The sequence below is a fragment of the Elephantulus edwardii genome, unplaced genomic scaffold (genome assembly GCF_000299155.1).
Source record: "Elephantulus edwardii isolate Elephantulus edwardi_28Jun2011 unplaced genomic scaffold, EleEdw1.0 scaffold00146, whole genome shotgun sequence".
Lineage (NCBI taxonomy): Eukaryota > Metazoa > Chordata > Mammalia > Macroscelidea > Macroscelididae > Elephantulus > Elephantulus edwardii.
This window is the reverse complement of record NW_006399896.1, coordinates 540686-565270: the sequence shown is the minus strand read 5'-3', so window position 1 is coordinate 565270 and position 24585 is coordinate 540686. Positions and strand designations below refer to the sequence as shown.

Below are 24585 nucleotides of genomic sequence, written 5' to 3'. Positions count from 1 at the left end.
TTGTTCACAATAGCAAGGAGTTGGAAACAACCTAAGTGCCCATCAGCAAATGAATGGATAGAGAAGCTGTGGTATATTCACACAATGGAATACTACACTGCATTGAGAAACAAGGAGCTCATGCACTGTTATTCAAATTGGAGGACATTATGCTGAATGAAGTATCTCAGTCACAGAAGGACAAATACTGCATGGTGCCACTGTTGTGAAACAGGACTGACCTCTGGGTTGGGAGGAGACTGAGAAAGATGGGTTCAATAATGTATACTGCATTGCAACAGATGAGGGAGAAAACTGTTTAAAAGGGATGTGTGATTAGGTATTTTTGTCATGATGGGAGTCCATAAGGCTGCATAGTGGAGTGGACCTGGGGGGAGGGATTGAAAAACAATGAAAGAATTTTTGTTTTACTTTTTCAGGAGGGTAGTGTAGTGGAGGAGAGGGTTGGGAGGGGAGAAAAGTACAACAGTCAATGAATGTAAATCCAAAGTCTGTAAATTTTCATTGAACTTAATAATATTTTTTTTAAAAAAAAGCAAAAAAGTTAATTCTATTTGAAGAAAGTTGAATAATTTTAAGAGATCCTATATTTTTTATTTTTTTTATTAATTTTAATGAACATTTACAGAGATTTTGGATTTCTATTCATTCATTTTTGCACTTTTCTCCCCTCCCACCCCCCTACCCCCAGTTCGTTCTTCTCTTTGAAAAGGAAAAGAAAAAAATTCCTTCATTGAGATCCTATAATTTTTTTTTAATTTATTATTTTGTGTGTGTGTACTGTCAAATCAAATCTCAGTGGTACAGGAGATTGTCTCTCCTTCACCAGCAGAGCATCTTGTGGATTTGAACCAGAGCAGCGGTGTCTCTTTGGAGACTAAGGTGCGCCTGATACAGGCCATGGTCTTTGCAATCACTTGTTATCATCAGAGAGCTGGATAATGACTAGGGAGGACAGAAGGAGAATTGACGCCTTTGAGCTGTGGTGCTGGGGAAGAGTATTGAATGTACTATGGACTGCCAAGAAAACAAACAGATTCATCCTAGAGAGGGTTAAACCAGGCTACTCCTTGGAGGCAAAGATTCTGGGGCTTCGTCTGACATACTTTGGACATGTTGCAAGGAGACAGGTCTTTGGAGAGGGACATCATGCTGGGTAGAATAGAGGGACAGCACAGGAGGGGAAGACCCTCTATGAGGTGGATTGATTCAGTAACTGGGGTAATCAGGATGGGTGTGTCAGAGGCAATGAGATTGGCACAGGATAGAGCAGGGTTTAGGGCTGTTGTACATAGGGTCGCTATGAGTCGCAAACGACTCGCCGGCACATAACAACAACCACCACCACCTCTGGGATTGCAGTGCAGTTTCTTGCCACTAGGCCATCAGAGGTCACTAATTTTTTTTTTTTTTTACATTTAGTCCTTCTCTACTGTTTTTGTTACTAATTTTAGTCAATCAACAAGTCAGGAGTGGTAATTATCTTTTCTGTTATGTTAACATTGTGCTTCTAAATAGAATTTTTGATTCTTTAAACTTATAAATAGTTCAGCAAGCAGGATGTTTACTTCCAGTTTCTAATACCTTGGTGAACATTTTGTACTTTTTATCTCTAGCATGGCTACATGATGGAGCTGCTAACAGGGAACCCTGAGTCAAAAACTATTTTCAGTTAAATTTTTATTGCTGAAAGCTCTCTGATCAGAATGAATATGATGATCCTTCAGTCTAAATTTTTTAAAATTTTATTTTCTTTTATTATTATGTGTGTATATCTGTACCGTCAGATCAGACCTGACTAGTATAGGAGGAGATTGTCCCTCCTTCTCCAGCAGAGCATCTGGTGGATTCAAACCACCATCACTGGGATTGCAGTGCAACTTCTTGCCACTAGGCCACCAGAGGTCGCTGATCCTTCGGTCTAAATTCAGTCCTTGAATTTAGATAAAAGCCAAGTGGAAGTACCTAGTACATATCTGGACATTGTAAATAATCCATATAATGTTCTCTATTAGCAAAATACATTATTTCCCTACAAGTCATTTGTCTAAGTATTTTGAAAATTAATTTCTATCATAAATGTAAAGCATATCCAAATGACCTTATTACTTTAAATCTAAATTAAAAAGATGAATTAACTTTGTTCAGTTATTTTCTAGTTCTGTCTGGGACAGGTGTGTTTCTTGATGATGTTGGTGAGGATCATACAGTTTTACAGCTTAAAACAAAAGTTGATATCTATGTCTGAAAAATATTCTTTTAACAAACATCAAATCAAGCTTATGCTTAGTAATAGTGGTGATTTTTGAAAAATACAGATGAGATTAAAAAACCCTCAGCAAGATAGATTGACACAGTGATTGCAGTGCGGGCTCAAGTTTGTCACAGATGATGAAGATAGTGCAGGATAGGACAGGGTTCAGATCTGTTGTTCACGGGTTGCTCTGGGTCACACATAACTTGATTGCACCTGTCTAAAGAGCACAGGTGACACAAGGGCATGAACATCTCTCTGAAATGACCAGAGAGAGTAAGAGTAGCACAGGATCTCATCACCCTAGAGCAGAAAGCAGATAAAGAGCCTGCAGTCCAGCCTCATGATGCCACTAGAGCCACACCAGGATCAAGAGGTTCTTTTATTCATTGTTGACTCACAGACTGTCTTACCAGGAGTTGGGTTTATTAAGGAAGTAAGTTGGGGAGTGGGAAAGACAGTTTCATGCAACACAAATCCAGATTTAAGTCCAGCACTCTCAAAGCACAATTCCTCAATTAGTTCAGGCTCTGGTTTCACTTCAGCAGTCAGCTTTTCCTTCCACCGTCCATCAAGAACAGCAAAACCTTTAACTGTGGCTTTTATCTCAGGGCTCCTCTGGTTACACCTTGCCACAGTCTCCACAACTGTCACCAGGGACTTGCTCCAGTCCACCTCAAATCTGAGAAGCAGTCTCTTTTCCTAGTCCCACAGGTATTAATGCTTTGCAAGACCATGTGTCTGCAGTGAAGGTAGCTGGAGACCAAAGGGGCATAAGGTGATGGTTGATAACACTGCAGCCCATCTTGTGACTTTTCTAGCCATTATTTTTCATTATCTGAAGAATCAGCCTTTCGCTCACCATCATCTATATTTATGGAAGTACATAGCCAGCTCCTTCACTCCTTATGTCTTAATCCCCTCATTTTAAATAGTCAATCAAACCAGTCCTCTCCAAAGAATCTTCTATTACAGTTAAAACTTTAGGCATCTGCATCTATAAACAAAGGCCTAGTTAGAGCAAACCATCAGGTAACAGTAATCAACACTAGCTCAGAATGAAACTTCTTCTCTATCTGGTTGAGTTCCAGTCTTCTCATCCCCAGCCATCTGTGGCCAGGATCCAAATGGGTATTAATGACAAACTCAGGAGTATACTCTTCTACCTGTGTTTCAGACCAACCGGTCCCCTCCCTCAGCCCTGCATGGGCCAAGTTAATATATCAGGAATCCACAGGACTCTGCTCTACAAACCAACAAACCTTCATTTACTCATTCATCATGCTAGGTCAGCAGTGCTGAAGGAGAAAATCCAAACTCAGCCTATCTCTTCATTACTACATATCTCCCACTTCCACTCATCAGGTGAACCCAGGTGGTCACCATGAGTTGAGTATACTCACCAGCTTCCTTTAACTTTAAAGGGAGTTCTGATGCTTCCCCCTTCTTCTCATCAAGTAGACTCAGGTAGTCATCATGAGTGAAGCTTCACCTTGTCTCTGTTTGTCTCTTTTTCTACTTGTCTTCTTTCTTTTTTTTTTTTCTATAATTATATTTTATTAATTTTCATAAACATTTACAGAGATTTTGGGCTTCCACTCATTCATTGTTGCACTTACTTGTCTTCTTTCAAATGTAACTCATAGAACTGGGTGGGACTTAATCTTTCTTAGGCTAGGCTCTACACACTGTACCAAATTCTACTACAACAAGCATTCTTTAAAAAAAAAAACAAGCATTTTTTTAGGGCAAATTTTCCCTTTTTGAGTTTCTAATTAAAAGCCAACTGGCCTACATTTTTCCTCTAAATTACAGTGTAGATTCTTATAGAATCTAGTATTCATTAACGTTCCTACATTCATATGCATCAGAAATATAGTACTTTTTTACAGTCTACAATATGTACCTCAATATAATAAAATTAAGTATAGTTCATAAAAGAAAAACTTTGATAATTTTTGTATTTTAATATTACTATATGAACAAATCCCCCCAGAAGCAGCCATGTTAATAAAGTTAAATAACCAAAAAACTTTCAAGGAATTAACAGTTTTAACTTCATTCTCTCTCTTCCCCTTTGTCTCCAGCCATAAAGCAGTTTCTCACCTTTCTTTCTTTCTTAGTGGCATCAAAAGTAACCTTTTAGATTTTCTAATCCACTTTATAGAAATAGAGCATAACCATTTTGACTGTACATCTTCCCAACCCCCACATTCACAATACCAAACCATGTTTCTGTGAGTCTGAAACAAACCCCACTCCTTCTGACACCAGTTGTCTAAAGAGCAGAAAATGGGACATAGGAGCACAGAGCATCTCTCTGAAAGGGCCAGGTGGAGCGAGAATAGCACAGCCTCATGGTGCCTCTAGAACCACATTAGCAGCAAGAGGTTTGTTTATTTATTGTTGACTCACAGAAGGGTAAAGTTAATTAAGGAAGTAAGTTGAAGAGTGGGGGAGGCAAAGAATATTACCCAATACAAGCCTAGGTTTTAGTCGAGAAGTTCCAAGGCACAATTCTTCCATTAGTTCAGGCTCTGGTTTCAGTTCAACAGTCAGCTGTTCCTTCCATCATCTGGCAAAAACAGCAAAACTTTTAACTGTAGTCTTTGTCTCAGGGCTCCTCTGGTTATGCCTTGCCACAGTTTCTCCACAGCAATGCCACAGTCTTTCCTCCACCATCACGAGGGTCTTGCTACCAGGGTCTGGCTCTCACTAGGGTCTTACTACAGTCTCCCTCAAGTCTTGCTGCTCCTTGTGGCAAGCACTTTCTCACTTATCCTAGTTCCACAGCTGTTGTTCAGTAAGACCGAATGTCTGCAGTTAAGGTAGCTAACACTGCAGCACCTAACGACAGCAGTGAGTTGAAATTAAGTACCCAGTAGAAATGTAGTTTGCTTGTCATGTGATTGACAGTTCTTTCTACCTTTTGCCTACAGCCTGATTTGAAACAGGATGAAGTTCTTAGTTAATAAGGAGGAAGAGGTTCTGTTAATATATTATGGCCTGATGATTATTTCAGAATTTCTCAGTTCCTGTGTACCATTGTTGTGTATAGCAAAATTTGATTTATTTTGGCAATTTTTGTGACCTCATAGATAGATGAAAATACTAGTTTTTATTAACCACAAATAATGATAGTAAACTTCATATGAATGAAAGTTATAGAATTATAAAGCTATAACTTTATAATGTAAAGTTACAGACTTTCCTGACCATATAATTTTATTGTTTTTTTTTTTTACCCGTGTCCTAAATAGAACTGGTCCACAAGGTCATATCCTGGGTTTTGCACTTTAATGATCCAACTATAGAGAAATAGAGAATAGAGATGACTTGATAGTTTTATTGAATAAGCATTTTTTTTCTGGTTGTAGGGAATATTTAACCAGTGCTCTGTGTATCCCACTGGCAAGCCAAAAGAGGTAAGGATAAATAAGAATGATCTCTTTGTTTTGCTTTGATTTATGGGTTGTTAAGATCAATGGTATTTTGTTTATAATAGGAGTTCCACCGGACGGCCTGATTGGACCTGCATTGTGGTGGGCTTTACTTCAGGTTATGTACGCTTCTACACTGAGGTGAGCTGAGTTTCCAACAGTTAGAAAACAGCAGATGGCTGTCATACCCACTTAGGCATTCTCCTTTATATTCATTTTGTGACTTTGATGATACTTTATAGGAATTAGAGAATAAAGACTGAATGCTGTGTTGGAAGAGCTAGAACTAATTATATTTTTCTAAAAAGAGTAGTGGTGACATCCATGGAAAACGAGGGAAATTATAAGCTCTCTCTTTTCCTACTTGTTCTAGTATATCAGTAAGAAAACAAGTAGGTTTCTCTGTGCTTCCTCCTAGAATGGTGTGCTCTTGCTTGCACAGCTTTTGAATGAAGACGCAGTACTACAACTCAAATGCAGGACCTATGAAATCCCACGGCATCCTGGTGTGACTGAACAGGTAGCATAATCATGTTCAAATGAAATTGCCATTGTGGTTTCTCCCTTTTTAATTGGTAGTGGGGAAGTTAAAATTATCATTAGTTTCATGGCACCAGTATAGTCTAGAAAGAGAATTAGAAATTCTGAGAACAGAGTACCCTTCTTGCTTTTATTTATTTAAGAAATTTTCTTTGCTTGGCTCTACCCATCCACTATCATCAAATTGATTCCTTCCAAACTCAGTAGTAACCTTGTAGGATATTTGATCTACGATAAACTAAAATATTTTAGTCAAATGCCAAAACCAAAAAGCCCCTCCCTTTTTTTTTTGGAGCTTAGTAGAAACTTATCTACTAAATAACTTAGTAGAAAGCTTTTGTACTTGCTATTTTATTTTTTATTTGTATATAGGTATTAAAATGACTTATAATAAAAGGAAAATGTATTCTGATATTATTTATTAATATTGCTGCATTGCTTTTCTGAGAAAAAGATATTTCTCAGAAAAGAAGCTATTAAATTTTGTTAATAGTAGACAGTATTTTGTATTTACTGAAGATTTTTACTGGGAAAAAATGCCATTTCACTTAATAATTCTATTTACCTGGAGAAACTTGGTTGTGTAGTGCACTTGATGTTCTACTAACTGAAAGGACAGTAGTTTGAATCTCTAGCCTTTCAGTGGGAGAAAGCTGATCAATCTCCTGTAAAGATTTACAGCCTCAGAAATGTGATGGAGGACTGCGAGTCAGTCGACTCTGATAGCTAATGGTGTATGGTTTTATATTTAGTACCTAAGACTCTCCAAAGATTTCCACTTTTTCCTAGGTGTTTTCTGATGTTTGAGTTGTTTCAATAATTTTAGAACTAATTAAACGAATGTGCTTTTATTTGACTTACAACATACATCGTCAAAGCTATGTAATATGCATATAGTTTCTTTGTACTACCCTACTCCCAAAAAGAATAAAATCGTTTCCTTGGAGAACTATGACAAAAATTACTTATTTATTTATTTATTGACATATAAAATTATCATTAAATAATAATTGTATCTAAAATGCTATATATATATATTGACATTGAGAAATTGAAATTACTGTAGAGTATTATGTGTCTCAAGGGAAAACTTGTGAATATTGGTGAGGCTATACATGAAGTAATTTCCAGTAAAGACTTAGTGTTTTGTTGTTTTGAGGTTTTTTTTTTTTTCTTTCTGCTTTATGTTTTGTTTGTATCTTTACAGTGAGTGAGTTTTTTGTTGGGTTTTTTTGTTTTTTTTAATTCTCATCAGTCCTAAAAGCATTACTCAAAAGAGCTCACATTTACAAATAATTCTGAGACTTTAGCTAAAAGCATTCTGAAATTTTCTGTGTTTTTTACTGTTCTTCTTCCTTGTATTTTGTTATTATTCAATGGTTGAAAGTTTAGCCATTGTATTTTTCGTTTCACAATATTTTTTACTTTCAGCATAAAAAATTAGATATACTGACTTAATTATGTTAATTAAGATCTTCTTTATTATTTCTTAACTAGAATGAAGAGTTAAGTATTTTATATCCATCTGCTATTGTGACTATTGACGGATTTAGCCTTTTTCAATCTCTTCGTGCCTGTCGAAATCAGGTAGCAAAAGGTAATTTTTGGCAAGAAATATTTAACTCCTGATCATATTTGTCTTAACTTAGTCTATTTATAGAATTAAACATGCTGAAAACAAAAGGTTTTCCAAACTGTATTTATGAAGGGTAAAATCCTGCTGCCATAACTAAAGGAGTGCAAACAACTCAACTCATTGTTTGTTGTTATGTGCCATTGAATCACTTGTGACTGATAGCTACCCTATATATAATAGCCCTGAAACCTGCTCTATCCTCTGCCAAATTTACTGTCTCTGACACACCTACCCTCATTACTTCAGTCACTGAATCGATCCATCTCAACAATAGTCTTCCTCGCTTTCTCTGTCAGACCCAGATCATACCTGGCCCTCCACAAGTTTTTAGGGACTGTAAATTGTACAAGAGGAGATTACTCATCTTTCTCCTGAGGAGCAGCTGATGGATTCTAACCACTCTCCTTGATGTTGGCAGTGCAGCTCCCAACTGACCAAAGCTCCCTTATAGGAGTACGGTGTTGGCTAATTGATTAGAAAAATAATTGTAGATGGAAACTTCAGTTTACTTTCTATGTTGCCAGTAGAGTATGTGGCTGGCACAGGACTAGGAAGCTTTACTCCCTTTTCAGCAGTGTACTTGAGACAGTTAAGAGAGAGGCTTGTAACTGTACTGAATGATAAGTAACAACTATAAGGATGTCATCATCCTTGGAGTTAGGAATTTAGTTGCATTTCAACAAACCATAATTCTCAGTAAGTCAGCAGCTTTAGGGCCTGTGTACTAACACCTCTCTCTGCATTGCTTCTCTTCTTCTTAAGGGTGAAGATAACCATCCACTGGATACATGGGGAATTTTCCCACAGCATGCAGGGCGCAGCAACTTCTCACATACTGAAACACTTTGGGGGGAAATTGGAAACAAAATTAATGTCTATAAAATAGGCAACTACATTGCTTCCAGATTTTATGAAAACTTAATAGATAAGAGTTTGCTACCCATAATTTTCTTCTGATGCCATGTTTTGGGATAAGCTCCTCTATTTCATCAAATGCAAGATTCCACTTTTAAAAATGGACCATTATTTTAAATTCCACTCAAATACCTCATTGCCATCAAGTCATAACTGACTCTCTGTTGGGTTTTAGAGACTGTAGAGACTGTAAATTGAGCAGGAGGAGATTACTGGTTTTTCTCTTGAAAAGCCACTGGGGGATTTGAATTGTCAGAAAACTGCGTTAGATTTGGTTTAGCACAGCTGCCTGTGGGCCAAGCTACCAGAACTACCATAAAGAGACAAAAATGCTGCCAATAAAAGAAACAACATCCCCAGTCACTGAGCCACCGCCAAGGACTCAGCTGCCTCCCCCTCAAGCACCCTTGCTCCCTGACATTCTCTCCCAGTGTGTGTGTGTGTCTGTGTGTGTGAGAGAGAGAGAGAGAGATACATGCACACCCACCCCCTTTTCTCACTGCCGCCTTCCGCAGGCCATTTCCACCGAGGAAGAGGAATTGTATCATATAGCCACTATCCAGAATCTCCATTCTTTCGACTCCCTTTCTGATGATCTGCTTCCTGCTGGGATAGAGGATTATATCCATATAAGAATTCAACAGAGAAATGGCAGGAAGACCCTTCTAACTGTTCAAGGGATCACTGATGATTACAATAAGAATAAACTAGTGAAAGTGTTTAAGAAATTTGCTTGCAATGGTGCTGTATTTGAGTATCCAGAATATGGAGAAGTAATTCAGCTACAGGGTGGCCAGTTCAAGAACATATGCCAGTTCCTTGTAGAGATTGGACTGGCTAAGGACGACCAGCTGAAGGTTCATAGGTTTTAAGTGCTTATGGCTCACTCAAGTTTAAGTGAGGATTTTCTTGCATTGATTAGAAAATTTCCCTTCTGTCCCTTGTCACAAGTTTAAAACCTCATAGCTTATATAATGTAACTATTTGGGGTCCACTTTTAACTTGGAGTAGTGTAACTCCTTCATGAAATTAACTGAAAAGAACCATGAAAACAAAAACACCCATCAGTTTTAAAAACGCAACTATAGAAACGTTGCTGTTGTTGCTTTGTGCCATCGAGTTGCTTGTGACTCTTAGTGACCCTGTGTACAACAGCCCTAAACCTTGCTCTCTTCTGTGCCACTCTCAATGATTCCAACATGCCTATCCCCATTACCCCAGTGATGGAATCATTCCATGTCATCAAGTGTCTTCCTCTTCTACACTGTCCCTCCACCCTCCAAAGTATGATGTCCTTCTCCAAGGACTGATACCTCCTTGCAATGTGTCCAAAGTATGTCAGATGAAGCTTCAGAATCCTTGCCTCCGAGGAGCAGCCCGATTTCACCCTCTCCAGGATGAACTTTTTTTATTCTCCTAGCAGTCCATGGTATGTATATACATTATTTTTCTCCAACACCACAGCTCAAAGGCATCAACTCTTTTTCTGTCATCCCTAGTCATGTCCAGTCCTCTGATGCAGAGCAAGTAATTGCAAAGACCATGGCCTATATCAGGTGCATCTTAGTCTCCAGACTGACATCATTGCTCTTCAGTACTTTGGAGAGGTCTCTGACAGCAGACTTTCCCAATGCAATTCGTCTTTTCATTTCCTGGCTGCTGGTACCACGTGTGTTGATTGTAGAGCCTAGCAAACTGAAGCTGTTAACAATCTCCATCTCTTCTTCATCCATCATGATAATGCCAATTGCCCCATTGGTGAGAATCTTTGTTTTCTTGATGTTGAGCTTCAGTCCATATTGAAGACTTCAGTCCTTGACCTTCTACATCAGGTGCTTCAGGTCCTCCTCCTCCAACCCTTCAGTTTCAAGCAGGGTTGTGTCATCTGCATAATGCAGACTGTTGATGAGTATTCTTTCTAATCCTGATGCCACATTTCTCCTCATAAAGACCAGCTTCCCAGATAATCTGTTCCACATATAGATTGAAAAGATAGGATACATCCTTGATGCACACTCATCCCAATTTTGAACCATGCAGTGTTTCCTTGCTCTGTTCTGACAACTGCCTCCTGGTCCAAGTATAAGTTTCACATAAGCATAATCAAGTGTCCTGGGATACCTATTCTTCTTAGAGTCAACCACAGTTTGTTATGATCCACACAGTCAAATGCTTTTGCATAATCAATGAAGCACAGACATTCCTCTGATAATCTCGGCTTTCTGCCAAGATCCAGCTGACATTAGCTATAATATCCCTAGTGCCACGGCCTCTTCTAAATCTCGCCTGCCCTTCAGGCATTCCTCTGTTGGTGTGCTGTTCCAGTCGTTTTTGGATCATCTTCAGCAGACTCTTGCTTGCATGTGAAATCGATGATGAAAAGAAAAAAGCTCAGTAATGATGAAAATATAGTACTGGCACTAATTTCTTCTGGATTAGGGTAGATGGAACTTAGTGGCCTTCAGAGCAAAAAAATGCGAGTAACATTTAACTCATAAGTGGTTGAAACATTTATGTGAAATAAACAATCAACTTTTTAAAGGGAGAAAATGCAACATTTTATAATGTGATAAGTAGAAAATTTTCCTTTTAGAGCATTGATCAGATTGTAAAATTCCAATACCGTGCTTTCTGTTAGTTTAGAATCTGTATTTTTAATATCTACTTATAAATATACAAAGAGACTAGTGATTTTTTTACAGATAAAAATTCTGCTATAATCTAGATAATTATACTAGACTTGAGATTGCCAGTCGTCTAATTCTTTACTACTTTTTTATTTCTGCCTTTTTAAAAACCTGTAAGACTGTCATACGGAGCTCTGGAAGCTTAGGGTTTTTAATTTCTGTCTCACATACTTTGGCACGTCACCAGGAGGGACCAGTCCTTGGAAAAGGATGGAGGGACAGCACAGGAGAGGAAGATCCTGCATGAGATGAATTGACACAGTAACTGGTAGTGAGGGTAGGTGTGTCAGAGACAGTGGCTCAGGATAGGTCAGCATTCAGAGCTATTGTACAAAGGGTTGCTATGAATCTCAGGTGACTCGATGGCACCTAACAACAAGAAGGCTACTATGCAAAAGCCATTTTTCTCCTAGGAAGTAGGAAATTAAGTTGCTGTGTACTCTCTCATAAGTTGCTGCATAAAGAACTATAGTTCTTTCACAACTTAAAGAGAAAATTCTGCTTTTGGCTTTACTCTGAAATCAACTTAGAGCTCTAGTAGCTTAGGAGCTCTGGTGGCATAGTCCCTAGGAAGTTGCACTGCTAACATAGAGACAGCTCAAATCCACCAGCTCCTTCTCAAGAGAAAGATGAGCTGTCTCCTCTTCTGTGATTTATGGTCTCCTGAAAACATGCTAGAAGGTCATCTGAGTTGGTTGCAACTCAACAGCAATTAATTTTGAGTTATGAAATTAATGGTGTTTAAAGATTATGGAGTTTTTTCCCTTCACTTTGCAGAATAGTCAACTAGAGTTCAGCTTTATTGTCTTTAGTATGGGCATATATGCTGGTAGATGGGACCTTCTGCATGAACCTAATCACAAGAGATATAACTTTTTTCATTACTAAGTGAAGGTTAACTATTGACATTTCCTTTTTCTCCAGAAATGCTATTGCTGTGACATTTCTATCAAATCTAGCCTTAGTTACCTAGCTTAGAGCTCTTGCTTTGTGTGGGCTCCTGCCAGGTACATCAAGTTTTGTGCAAAGCATTAAGTTTAGAGTTGTCGTTCCCAAAGTTTTACCCACTGTATTTTTCAAAGAGGAGAAATTGCTTAGTTAGTATCATTGCCATTAGAGTTCATTTTGATTTTCAGAAGTAGCCTAGGAGGTATCCCAGAGGTACATGGTTCAAATCCACCAAATGCTGTGCTGGAGAAGGAAGAGCAATTTGATGTCAGATCCAATTTGATGGTACACTCACAAAATAGTAAAATTTGCACTGCGAACCCAAAGGCAGTTAAGGTCCACCAGGTGCTGTGCAGAAGAAAGATGGACAATCTCCTTCCATGTAATTTACAGCCTCTGAAAACCCAGCTGGTGGTCAACTCTGACTTAGTTCTGACTTGACTGTATATGACAACAATAATAATTTGGTCATTCCTTTTGTGATACCTACCTAATAATTTACTGTGTTATTTTATATACATTGTCTTGAGAGTAAAAGAAACACTTTATGACTTATGTATTACTTTGCCTCATTGTTGTTGATTGCCTTTGAGTCAAGCACAACTCATAGAGACTGTATGAACAAAAGACCTGAAGCCTTTATATAACTTTTGCCTTTTATCAAAGTTTATCATTCCTGGAGGCATGTTGTTTAAGAAGAATAATCATCAAGGTACTACATTATTAATAATTTTATGTGAAACTCTGTTTTCTCTATTTTAGTTACTTTTGGATTATTTTTTTTTTTTATTTAACAGCTGCAGCATCGGGCAATGAGAATATACAGCCACCACCATTATCTTATAAGAAATGGGGTCTGCAAGATATTGACACTATTGTTGATCATGCTAGTGTTGGTAAGCATTACTAGTTCAAATTCTCTTGGTAGTTACTTGTAAATTTTTTTATTAAAGTGTCTCATTTGTTACAAATAGACATTTTTTATCTTATCTGAAAAGATTATGCATTGCCTGTGATGAGACAGAAAAAGGTTAATTCAGACTTAACAAATCAGCATAGGCTATGTCATTAGGAAATAATAGTTTTAATGAAGTTTGATTACAGCCTCAGCATAAAGATTATACAGTTTTAAGTGATTTATTATTTAAGTTCATTTTAATAGGTAATGCAGTTTATTTGTGTCTAAAATTAGATTTTGCATACTTTTTGTTGGATACTGAGAAAACATGATAGGTCTTTTCCATGCTTATGGCAAATAATAGTAATAATGGTTGCTAATATCTTTTTTTCCTCTTTTTTTAAATTTTTAATTTATACTGGCTTACTTACAGAGTTCATGTCCATTGTTTTCACACTGGATCTTTCCCATTTCCTTCACCCCCCTCCCTCTTCCCGTCAAATTGTACCACCCTATAATTAACTCTCCTCCCACCCCCTCTGATCCCCACCCGTTCTCACCCCTCTGCTCTCACCCTTTCCCCCTTGGATCCTCATACTTGTTCTACAATAATGGTCTTATACAGTATTTGTCCTAAAAGCACTGAGTTAGTTCACTTAGCATGATGCTCTCCAGTCCCTCCAAGTTAGGTAGTGATTTACAAAATCATTGCTCTTGCATACTTCGTAGTGTTCCATCGTGTGACTGTACCATAATTTTTCAGTCCATTCCATTGTGGTTGTACATTTGGACTATTTCCATGTTCTTGGGATGATGAATATTACTATGACTATTCCATGGTGTACAAGTCTGTTTGTGCCTCAGTTCTCATTCTCTTGGGGTATATTCTGGGAAGTGGAATAGCTGGGCCAAACTGCCTTCCAAAGTGGTTGTACTATTTACTTTCTTAAAAAATGTAGCTTTTAGATCATCAGAAATATATGAAAGTTTGGCAGCAAGAATGCAGGGGGGGGAAATTAAAAGGCAGGGCATCTGCTATTAGGAAGCATTGGTCTAACTGGAAAGAATGTGTGGAAACAGTAATGGTACTACAGTCTACCTATGGCTCTAGTAGAGAATTGAACCAGCCATAGCAGGAGTAGAGGAGAGAGAGGCCTGCACTTCACTAATGTCAGAGAAGGTGACTTTAATAGGAGATTGGAAAGAGTAGGTGTTGATAAAGAGAACAAGCACAAAGAAAAGTCTTCTAGCTAACTTGTATTTAGGCATGAGAGTGAGAATGAATTGTGTACACTAGAAAGGAGCGAAAAACAAGGCCAAATATGTAAATAGGAGTCAGATTTTGAAGAAAGTAATATATGAGGTATCTGGAAGGCCGTTTGTCCACCTGCTCTTATACGGGAGAAAGATGGGTGATTGACAGTCTCTAAAGACTTGCTAGAGGGTCAGCTGTGAGCCAGTTCTGACTCAGTGGTAGGTATATAACAACAATACGACATTAGTGGTGGTTCTGTGGTAGAATTTATGCCATGCAAAAGACAACAGCTGGATTTCTAAACAGTATACCTCAAGGACAGCCCACCATTTGTTTGTCAGTAGAGGCTAGAACGATGAACAGCTTTCAACAGAGTTTCTACACTAAGACAGACTAGAGGAGAAAGGCCTGCCAGTCTGCTGGTGAAAAATCCAGTAACTCAGAGTGAACTAGTCTTTTTGTACATGGGGATCCTAAGTTAGAGTTGACGGCAGCTAAGTTTACTGTGCAAATAAATGCAGATTTTTCTCAAAGCCACAGAGGAATTTTGAACAGGGAAATAATTATTATCAATTTTCCCTCTTGGAAAAATAATTTTGGTGACACTTTACAGGCTGGAATACAATGGGCAAGACTAGCCACTGGGTTCAGTAAGAAAGCTATCATAATCTTGGTAAGAAATAATTGACTCATTCTAAAGACTCAACTTGCAGCCAAACAGTAGACAGGCCTCTAAGGTGAACAGTTGCACCAGGGAAACACTCATTTCTTTGAACAACCAAGATAAAAGGACAAAAGGACAGCATTTGCCCAAGGATAAAACTCAGAAGGCAGAGAGTAACATGATAGAGGGGATTAATGAAAATTAGAATCATCAGAAGGGAGTGGGAAAAGTGTTACATTGTGGGTACTGAAATGAATGTTATGAAACAAACTGTACAATGGAAAATAAATATACTTTGTAAACTTCACACAAATCACACTTTAATAAGAAGAAATCATTGGCTTCTGAATTATTGTTGTTAAGTACAGTTGAGTTGCCCGTGACTCATAGCTACCCTGTGTACCCTGAACACTGCTCTGTCCTGAGCCAACCTCATCATCTCTGACACACCTAATCATCCCATTACCCTAGTTACTGAGTCAGTCCATCTCATCAAGGTTCTTCCTCTCTTGTGCTGTCCCTCTTTCTTTCCAAGTGTTAAGTCCCTCTCTAAGTAATGGTCCTACTGTCAACATGCCCAAACTATGTCAGATCAAGCTTCAGAATCCTTGCCTCCAAGGAGCAGCCTGGTTCCACCCTCTTTCAGACGAACCTATTTGTTCTCCTAACAGCCCATAGTATATTCAATACTCTTCTCCAGCCACAGCTCAAAGGCATCAATTCTTCTTTTATCATCCCTAGTCATTGTCCAGCTTTCTGATGCATAGCAAAAAGTTGCAAAGACTATGGCCTGGATCAGTTGTACCTTAGTTTCCAGACTGACATTGTTGTTCTTCAATACTTTGGCAAGTTCAGTGCTTTGGCAAGGTCCCTGACAGCTAATTTTCCCAGTGCAATTCATCTTTTGATTTTCTGGCTGCTGATACCAAGAGTGTTGATTGTGGAGCCAAGCAAACTGACAGTGTTAACAATCTCAGTCTCTTCACCATCTTATCATGCTGTTTTTAGGTTCTAGCATGTCAACTGTGACTTACAATGACCCTATGAATAACAGATCTGAATTTTTTGCCTATTATTGACCCATACTCAAAATCTCTGTCATGCTCACACCCATTGTGGTAGTCTCATTGAGGGTCTTCATTTTCTTTGATCCTCTATTTTTCCCCAGCATAATGTCTTTTCAAGGTTTGATTCCTCCTAAAAAATAGGCCCTATATAAGAGAGATAAAATTTCACCATCCTTACCTTTAAGAAGCATCCAGGTTGCACTTCCTTCAAGACAAATTTGTTCTTTTGGCAGTTCAAGAGTATATTCAATAATCTTCAACAGCACCACAATTCAAAGGCTTCAATTCTTTTTTGGACTTGGTTACTCCTGTCCAGCTTTCAGATGCATATGAAGCAGCTGGACATTCTGCAGCTTCAGGTGCACCTTAGTCTTTAAATTTACATCCTTGTTCTTTAGCACTTGTGAGAGGTGCTTAACAGCAGATTTCCTGAATGTAACATATCTTTTGATTCCTTGACTGCTGCTAGTGTTGATTGTGGATCTAAGTAAAATGAAATCCAGGACCTCTTCAGCCTTTTCTCCACCTATCATGATGATGCCTTTTGGTCCAGGGGTGAGGATTTTCTCTTCCTTGGTGTTGAGATGTAATCCATATTGAAGGCTGTAGTATCTTTTGTAGCAAGTGTTTCAAGTCTTCATGTTCTACAAGCAAAGTTGTTATCTGCATAATACAAGTTATTAATAAATCTTCCTCTCATTCGGAGGCCATCTTCTTCATAGAGTCCATTTCTTGAATTATTTGCTAAGCATACAGATTAAATAGGTGTGGAGAAAAAGATACAAGCCTGATGCACACATTTCCTGATTGTAAACCATTCAGTGTTCCCTTGTTCTGTTTGGATACCTGCTTCTTGGTGTATGCATAGATTTCATATGTACACAATTAAGTGTTCTGGGATTCCCATCTTCTCAGTGTTATCAGTAACTTATTATGATTCACACATTTAAATGCCTTTGCATACTCAATAAAATACAAGGGTATATTTTCCTGATAGTCTTTCCTTTTCGCCATGACCCATCTGACTTCAGCAGTAATACCCCTTGCTCTAAAACTTCTTCTGAAGCTATCTTTAATATCTGGCAGTTTCCTTTCAGTTACTATTCCAGTTGTTTTTAATAATCTTCAGCAAGATTTTACTTGAATATGGTATTAATGATAGTCAATAATTTCCCATCTGCTCTGTCAGGTTTTGGGGGGAATGGGAACAAAAACAGCATTTCAGTATTGATCCAGAAGTACAGTGCTGTGTGTGATAGGATTCTATCCATACATACAAGGATGATTTGTTGTACAACTAGTATTTAAATATGTACACCACCATGAAAACCAAAGGTAAACTGAAACTTTCTACCAATTATTGCACTCTGAAATTGAGTAAACTAGTAACTAAATGCTTCTACTTTTAAGCAATAGAAATTATTGGAGAAGAAAAAAAATACTATTTGGTGGAGCTTTAAAATATATGTTTATTTTTTCATATTTATCAGCATAATATATGCTGTTAAAAATTCAAATTTTATAATTATATTGGAGGGTGGAAAAATTCTACCCAGGAAATATTCACTATTCATATTTTGCTAATGCCTTTGCAGATTTTTGGTATGTATGAGTTAATGAGGTAAAGGATATACATAAAGTACATATAGTTGCGTAAAGGCGTATGATTAATAAATAGGACTGTTACACTAACTACATTAGTTTGCTTTTCTAATGATGATATCATAAAGAGCTTTTCACATGAGGATTTTTTTTTTTAATATGCATTGTGTCTATCAGAATCCTAGTGAAAAATAGCATACTTAAAATAGAATCATTCAAAGAAGTTGTATTTTACTAAGAGAGAAACTATCGCAATGTGGTGTTAGGAAGCCACAGGAATGGAACAATTTCCCGGGGCTTCTCAGAAGCAGGGCGCATTGCGATGGGAAAGTCTGCTGTTAGGGACCTCTCCAAAGTACTGAAGAGCAGTGGTGTCTCCCTGGAGACTAAGGTGCGTCTGATACAGGCCATGGTCTTCGCAATCACTTGTTATGCATCAGAGAGTTGGACAATGACCAGGGAGGATAGAAGGAGAATTGATGCCTTTGAGCTGTGATGCTGGAGAAAGTATTGAGGGTACCATGGACTGCTAGGAAAACAAACAGATTTGTCCTGGAAAGGGTTAAACCGGGTGGCTCCTTGGAGGCAAGGATTCTGAGGCTCCGTCTAACATACTTTGGACATGTTGTGAGGAGAGACCGGTCCTTAGAGAGGGACATCGTGCTTGGGAGGGTGGAGGGACGGTGCAGGAAAGGAAGGCCCTCTATGAGGTGGATTGATTCAGTGACTGGGATAATTGGGATGGGAGTGTCGGAGACAGTGTGATTGGCACAGGACAGAGCGGAGTTTAGGGCTGTTGTACATAGGGTCGCTATGAGTCGCAGGTGACTCAACGGCACATAACAGCAACAACAACAGGCCTACAGTGTTACAGGAGGCGCCATCCCAGAGCTTGTGGATGAGTAGAATCAGTGCTACAAGAGTAACAGTGTCTTTTGTTCATGAATCACAATCAGCTTTTGAGGAAGGGTGCTGGGAATGCTGGGAAATAGATTACCTTAACTCTCCTTTTAATGTGACTTCCCATCATCTGAACCCAAGTATAAGCTAAAATGTGTTGTAGCCATTTGATGTATTCAGTGAATCTAGAGAAAGAACAGGGCACGGATAACTGACACACAGGTCATCTCTTTTCACCAAATGTAAGGTTTTGAATGGACTATGTTATAATTATAAATATTGTATTGGTAGATATTTACTTTGTTTTGATGTTTTTCTAACACAGATATGTTATAGTTTTCTAAAGTGTTGAGTTCAGTTCTGGGAAGCTCCCTTGTTCTGTTAATCAAGCTTTGGGACATAAAACAGGCTAAGGAAAATTATTGGATAAAAAATATAATTCTATTTGTTTCTCTCCTAGCCTACAGAATGTTTGGAAAAGAACAGACTAAAACTTTACTATGCCTTTATTTAGATTAAGATCTTATTAATTTGTTTAACAAATAAATGTGTACTTCTGAAGTTTCAGGTATTAATAATTAATATATATGTATTAGAATACAAGACACACAGAATCTCTGCCTTGATGAAGTTTACTCTCTGGTAATAGGGAGACAAGCAGTAAACGGTTAAACCAAAGAAATATGGTAATGTCAGAATGTTAGTAAGTATTATGAAAAATATAAACAGACGGTTATGACAGAGCATGAAGTGAGTGAATTCTGTAGAAACACCGAGGAAAAGCCTTTCTTTGAAAGTGGTATTTGAACCAAGATGTGAAGAATGTCACAGTCAGCTATGGATGGAGCCTTCTAGGCAGAATATACTCACCTTGAAGACATTCACGTCCACAACTTTAAATTTATTGTTGCTGAATCAGAGCTCACTCACAGCCGACACTCCTGTGGGTTTCCGAGGCTGTAAATCAAACAACTTTCTCCCTCGGAGCTGCTGGGGGATTTGAACAGCTAGAGAGATGCCACCTTTGGGTTAGCATTGCAGCTCTCTCTAGACTACACCACCAGAACTCCTTTTATCTAAACCACTGAAGGAAAGAAAGCAACCCAACATTATAACATCTACTTCCTTTCTCTCTTCTTCACAATCTGTTTACCATTTTGGACTTGGTGTGATTCTTTTGATATACATATTGTCAGTCCTCTTTTTAGAACTTTATATAATGGCTTTTCACCTTATTCCACATACAACCCTTAGAAGAAACACAAATCCTTATGTTTGGGTTATGGTACTTCTTTGACCTTGCCTCCTACCAGTGCCTTATCGTTCCCTCAGACACTCAAAGGATCTTCCTATGTTAGAGCATTTGTACTGCTTGTTCTGCCTGGAAAACTTTACCTACTTAGCTACATGGCTTTCTCCCACACTGGATTCAGATTTCTGTTCAGATATTCTATTAAAGGACCTTCTGTATCCGCTAAAATAGACATAGAAAATTTTCCAGTGAGTTTGTCATGGAAATTTATGAGAGGCACTTTAAGTCATGAAATGACCTTAAATGTTCAGTGAAAGCCTAAATGACAAGATAATAATCCTGGGTAGGATGGGAGAGAGATGAATCACAGCACCAGAAAAGTAATAATGTACAGGTTAAGTAGTGAATAAAATGCAGCATTCCTAGTGAAGTAAACTGTGATCATAGATGGATCAAATATTGAGATCAAGGTATAAAGTCACAGGGATAAGAGCGGTTATATCTTCATGTACGGATGTGTCAAATGCATTAATGGTTGGCCACCCAGTGCGTACAGAGATTGGGGTGGAGTTCCCCGATTAAACAGTCGTGGATAAAAAAAAAAAATAAATTTAAAAAAAAAATAATAAAAAACAAGCGTGGAAGGAGGAGTGGCATCCACTTCCATAATAGCTTGCCTCCGGAATCCCTGTGAACCTGGAGAGAGGATGAAAGGCACCCAAGCGTCGAGGACTCTCCTTCATAGGGTCGCTATGAGTCGCCTGCAACTCGACGGCACTTAACAACAACAACAACAACTGTAAATCAGGAAAAATAATGCACAATCTGATGACTCAAAAGACTACAATCCTTTACATTAACTACCAATTTGTAATATAGAAACCAGGGCATTTTATAAAAAAATAAGTAAATGTTGCTTATCTGATCAACAGAATTTAGACTCTGGGAAAATAATGTAAAATAGTTTCTTCTCTTCAACATATAGCTTTCAAGGGACTTGAAAATATAAGAAGAGAGTAAGATTTTTGGTTGATATTGCTTGCCCATTTGTTGGTAGGCCTAGATGTATAAAGTTTTTCCTCTATCCACGATCTACTGTTTCACCATAAAAGCCAAGCATGCAGACAATTTAAGTCAACCAAGGTTTAGATTTAGGAAGGTGAGTATTTGGAGAGAGAAGGACAAGGGAGTTATTGCAGGGAATTGCTGGAGTATTTAGGTGGATATTAGGAAGTGCTTGTCAAAAAGTTTTTCTTGAAATCAGGTTTTCAAGAAGATTAAATTGATGAGAGAATCTAATGAGTAGCATTGGAATGGATGATTTAAGGCAGTTAAAAAAAAGATGATTGCTAGTAAGGATGGAAAGAACTAATCAAGCATATTTTTAGAATACACAATAATTATTGGATTAAATGTTTTTCACTTAGCAAACAACAAATGCTAGTGAGGTTGTAGACAGATTGGAACGCTTACTCACTTTTAGTGAGAATATAGAATGGTATAGCCACTTTGCAAGGCAGTCTGCCACTTTTCTCAAAAAGTTGGAAATAGAAATACCACTTGACCCAGCAATTCCATTACTGGGAATGTACCCTAAAGAATCCAGAGCCACAACTCAAACAGATGTATGCTCACCTGTGTTTATTGCTACATTAGTCACAATAGCAAAGAGATGGAAGCAACTCAAGGGCCTATCAACAAATGAATAAATTAAAACACAATGGTACATTCACACAATGGAATATTACACAGCATTAAAAAACAACAAACTTGTAAAACATTACACAACATGGCCTGGAGGACATTATACCTAGTGAAATTTCTCAGTCAGAAAATGACAAAAACTGTATAACACTGCTATAATAAAATAAGATGGATAGGGGATGGGGAGAGAATGGGGAAAGCGTGTATAGATAATGAACACTGCAGTAGAATAGATGAGGGAAAAACCATCTGAAAGAAATATATGAGTAGGCATTATATGTAGGACAACACTCTGGAACAAAGGATGCATTGTGAATTGTGGGCCGTGGTGGGGTGGGGAAGAAGATGTGCAACAATGAATTAAAAAGAAAGATAATTTATAAATATCACTAAATTATATATTCCCAACTATGATATGCCAGGTATAAAGAGAAGCTTTCTTAAAGCTTAAATTTACATGCTAGACACATCGTTGTTTTTTTTCAGCTATTCTCACAGGGTCACAGAAAACTTGACGATTTTATTATCTGGTAAAAATATTTAATATACTAAGAGCCATGAAAACTCACCTATGAATATGAGACAAATGTTCATATGTTTTTACCATAGCCCAACTTTTATCAATATTTTTGTGATCATTTAAATCTGAATCTATTGAATGGTTTACTTATACATTTCCTAAAAGAATTTGCTTCCTCAGGACTCTTTCAGGAGTAATACATTTTCAATGTAACTTTTCCATGAATTTCTTTTTCTTATTCATTTTTAAATTATTATATTATTATGTTTTTTATTATTTTGTCATTATTACTTTTTCATCTAATTTATTTCGGATATTACTATATACAGGAAATCAAAAGATGAATTGCATTGGGGAAATCTTCTGTCAGGGACCTCTCCAAAATGAAAAAGAGCAGTGATAGCAGTCTAAAGAGTCAGATGTGCCTGATCCATGCCATGGTCATCACAATTACTAGCTGTGCATTAGACAGCTGGATAGTGATTAAGGATGACAGGGAAAAAAATGATGCGGTTGGGTCATGGTGCTGGAAAAGCGTATTGAACGTAGTTGAACAGTAATAGGGGTAATGAGTTTAGGTGTTTCAGAGACTGTGTGACTGCTTTAGGACAGAATAGAGTTCAGAGCTATTGTGTATAGGTCTCTGTGAGTTGCATATGACTCGACGGCACATATCAACAACAATTATATATTAGTAGGGATTTCTAGTGGTAAGATATTCTAATGTAATACAAATGGCATGCGGTTCAAATCCACCAGTTGCTTAGCGAGAGAAGGGTTGGCCATATTTTCCTGTGCATTTTGGTGCCGCTCAAAACCTGTGGAAGGGTCAGCTATGAGTCAGTTCCAACCTGATAGCGTACAACAATAATAAATTAGTAAGGAATCCTTGGTGACAAAGCTGATAACGAGTTAATCTAACAAAGGCAGGCAGTTTTAATCAACCCACTACAACACAGGAAAAAGATGAACAAACTCCTTCCGTGTGTTTACAGCTTCAGAAAACCCACAGGAGCTTTAGCTGTGAATCAGTTTCATCTCACAGGCACATAACAACAAATATTTAGTAACCACTTACGGTTGAGCTCTGGTAGCCTAGTGGCAAGAAGCTGCACTGCAGTCCCAAAGGCATGTGGTTCGAGGCCATCAGCTTTTCTGTGGGAGAATGGGCAGTCTCCTCCCATGCAATTAACTGCCTCTGAAAACCCACCTGAGGGTGGTCAGCTATGGGTCATTTCCCACTCGAGGGAAACAACAACTGCCATTAAGTTAATTCTAACTCAGAGTGACGACCTACTGGGTTTCTGAGGTTTTAAATCTTTAGAAGAGGAGACAGTCACCACAACAAGATAAAGGTAAATAATCCAATTGAAAAATGGGCACAGGATATGAACAGACACTTCACCAAAGAAGACATTCAGATGGCTAACAAGCACATGAAGAAATGTTCAAAATCCCTAGCTCTAAGAGAGACGCAAATCAAAACAACTATGAGATATCATCTCACCCCAGTAAGAATAGCAAAATTTAACAGAACAGCAAGCAACAAATGCTGGCGAGGTTGTGGAGAAACTGGAACCCTTGTACACTGTTGGTGGGAGTGTAAAATGGTGCAACCACTGTGGAAGGCAGTGTGGCGTTTTCTCAAAAAGTTAAAAATAGAGATACCATTTGATCCAGCAATTCCACTACTGGGAATATACCCCAAAGAGACCATAACTGACATCCAAGCAGATATTTGCACACCCATGTTTATTGCGGCTTTGTTCACAATAGCAAGGAGTTAGAAACAACCCAAGTGCCCATCAACAAATGAATGGGTAGAGAAGCTGTGGTATATTCACACAATGGAATACTACGCTGCATTGAAAAATAAGGAACTCATGCAGTATTACTCAAAATGGGTGACCCTGGAGGACATTATTCTGAGTAAAATATCTCAATCACAAAAGGACAAATACTGCATGGTGCCACTGATATAGAATGGGACTGACATCAGGGTTGGGATAAGAGAAAAACTGGATAAATTATGTATACTGCATTGAAACAGATGAGGCAGAGAACAGTTTAAAAGCGATATATGATAGGGTATTATGGTTATGACGAGTCCAGAATTAAGGTTGCATAGTGGAGTGTACTTGGGGTGGGGGGGTGCGGGGGCATTGTATACCAATGAAAGAATTTTTTACTTTTCAAAAAGAGGAGTGAACTGGGGGGGGCAGAGCAGGGAGAAAAGTGCAACATTGAATGAATGGAAATCCAAAATCTCTGTAAATTTTCATTAAAATTAATAAAATAAAATT

The 24585-nt window shown here is 38.0% G+C and overlaps 2 protein-coding genes across 2 annotated transcripts in view; both read left to right on the top strand.

Moving 5' to 3' along the window:
* The window catches only part of RAB3GAP2 (RAB3 GTPase activating protein subunit 2 (non-catalytic)), a 148647-nt gene that overhangs the window by 69061 nt on the left and 55001 nt on the right, over positions 1–24585 (top strand). The window contains exons 4-8 of the mRNA XM_006894593.1: positions 5632–5679; positions 5760–5835; positions 6113–6214; positions 7732–7831; positions 13218–13316. Coding sequence (XP_006894655.1) covers positions 5632–5679; positions 5760–5835; positions 6113–6214; positions 7732–7831; positions 13218–13316 — 425 coding nt within the window. The remainder of the gene's footprint in view (positions 1–5631; positions 5680–5759; positions 5836–6112; positions 6215–7731; positions 7832–13217; positions 13317–24585) is intronic.
* On the top strand, positions 9115–9657 carry LOC102866119 (eukaryotic translation initiation factor 1-like). The gene is made up of 2 exons (XM_006894589.1): positions 9115–9219; positions 9301–9657. Exons 1-2 carry the CDS (start codon positions 9115–9117, stop codon positions 9655–9657), a joined length of 462 nt encoding a protein of 153 aa, XP_006894651.1.

Bases quoted from the DNA above. Each gene is read 5' to 3' on its own strand.
- LOC102866119 (XM_006894589.1), top strand. From the start codon at position 9,115: ATGCTGCCAATAAAAGAAACAACATCCCCAGTCACTGAGCCACCGCCA. The intron at 9,220-9,300 runs GTGTGTGTGTCT...CGCCTTCCGCAG, and splicing joins CTGACATTCTCTCCCAGTGT to GCCATTTCCACCGAGGAAGA.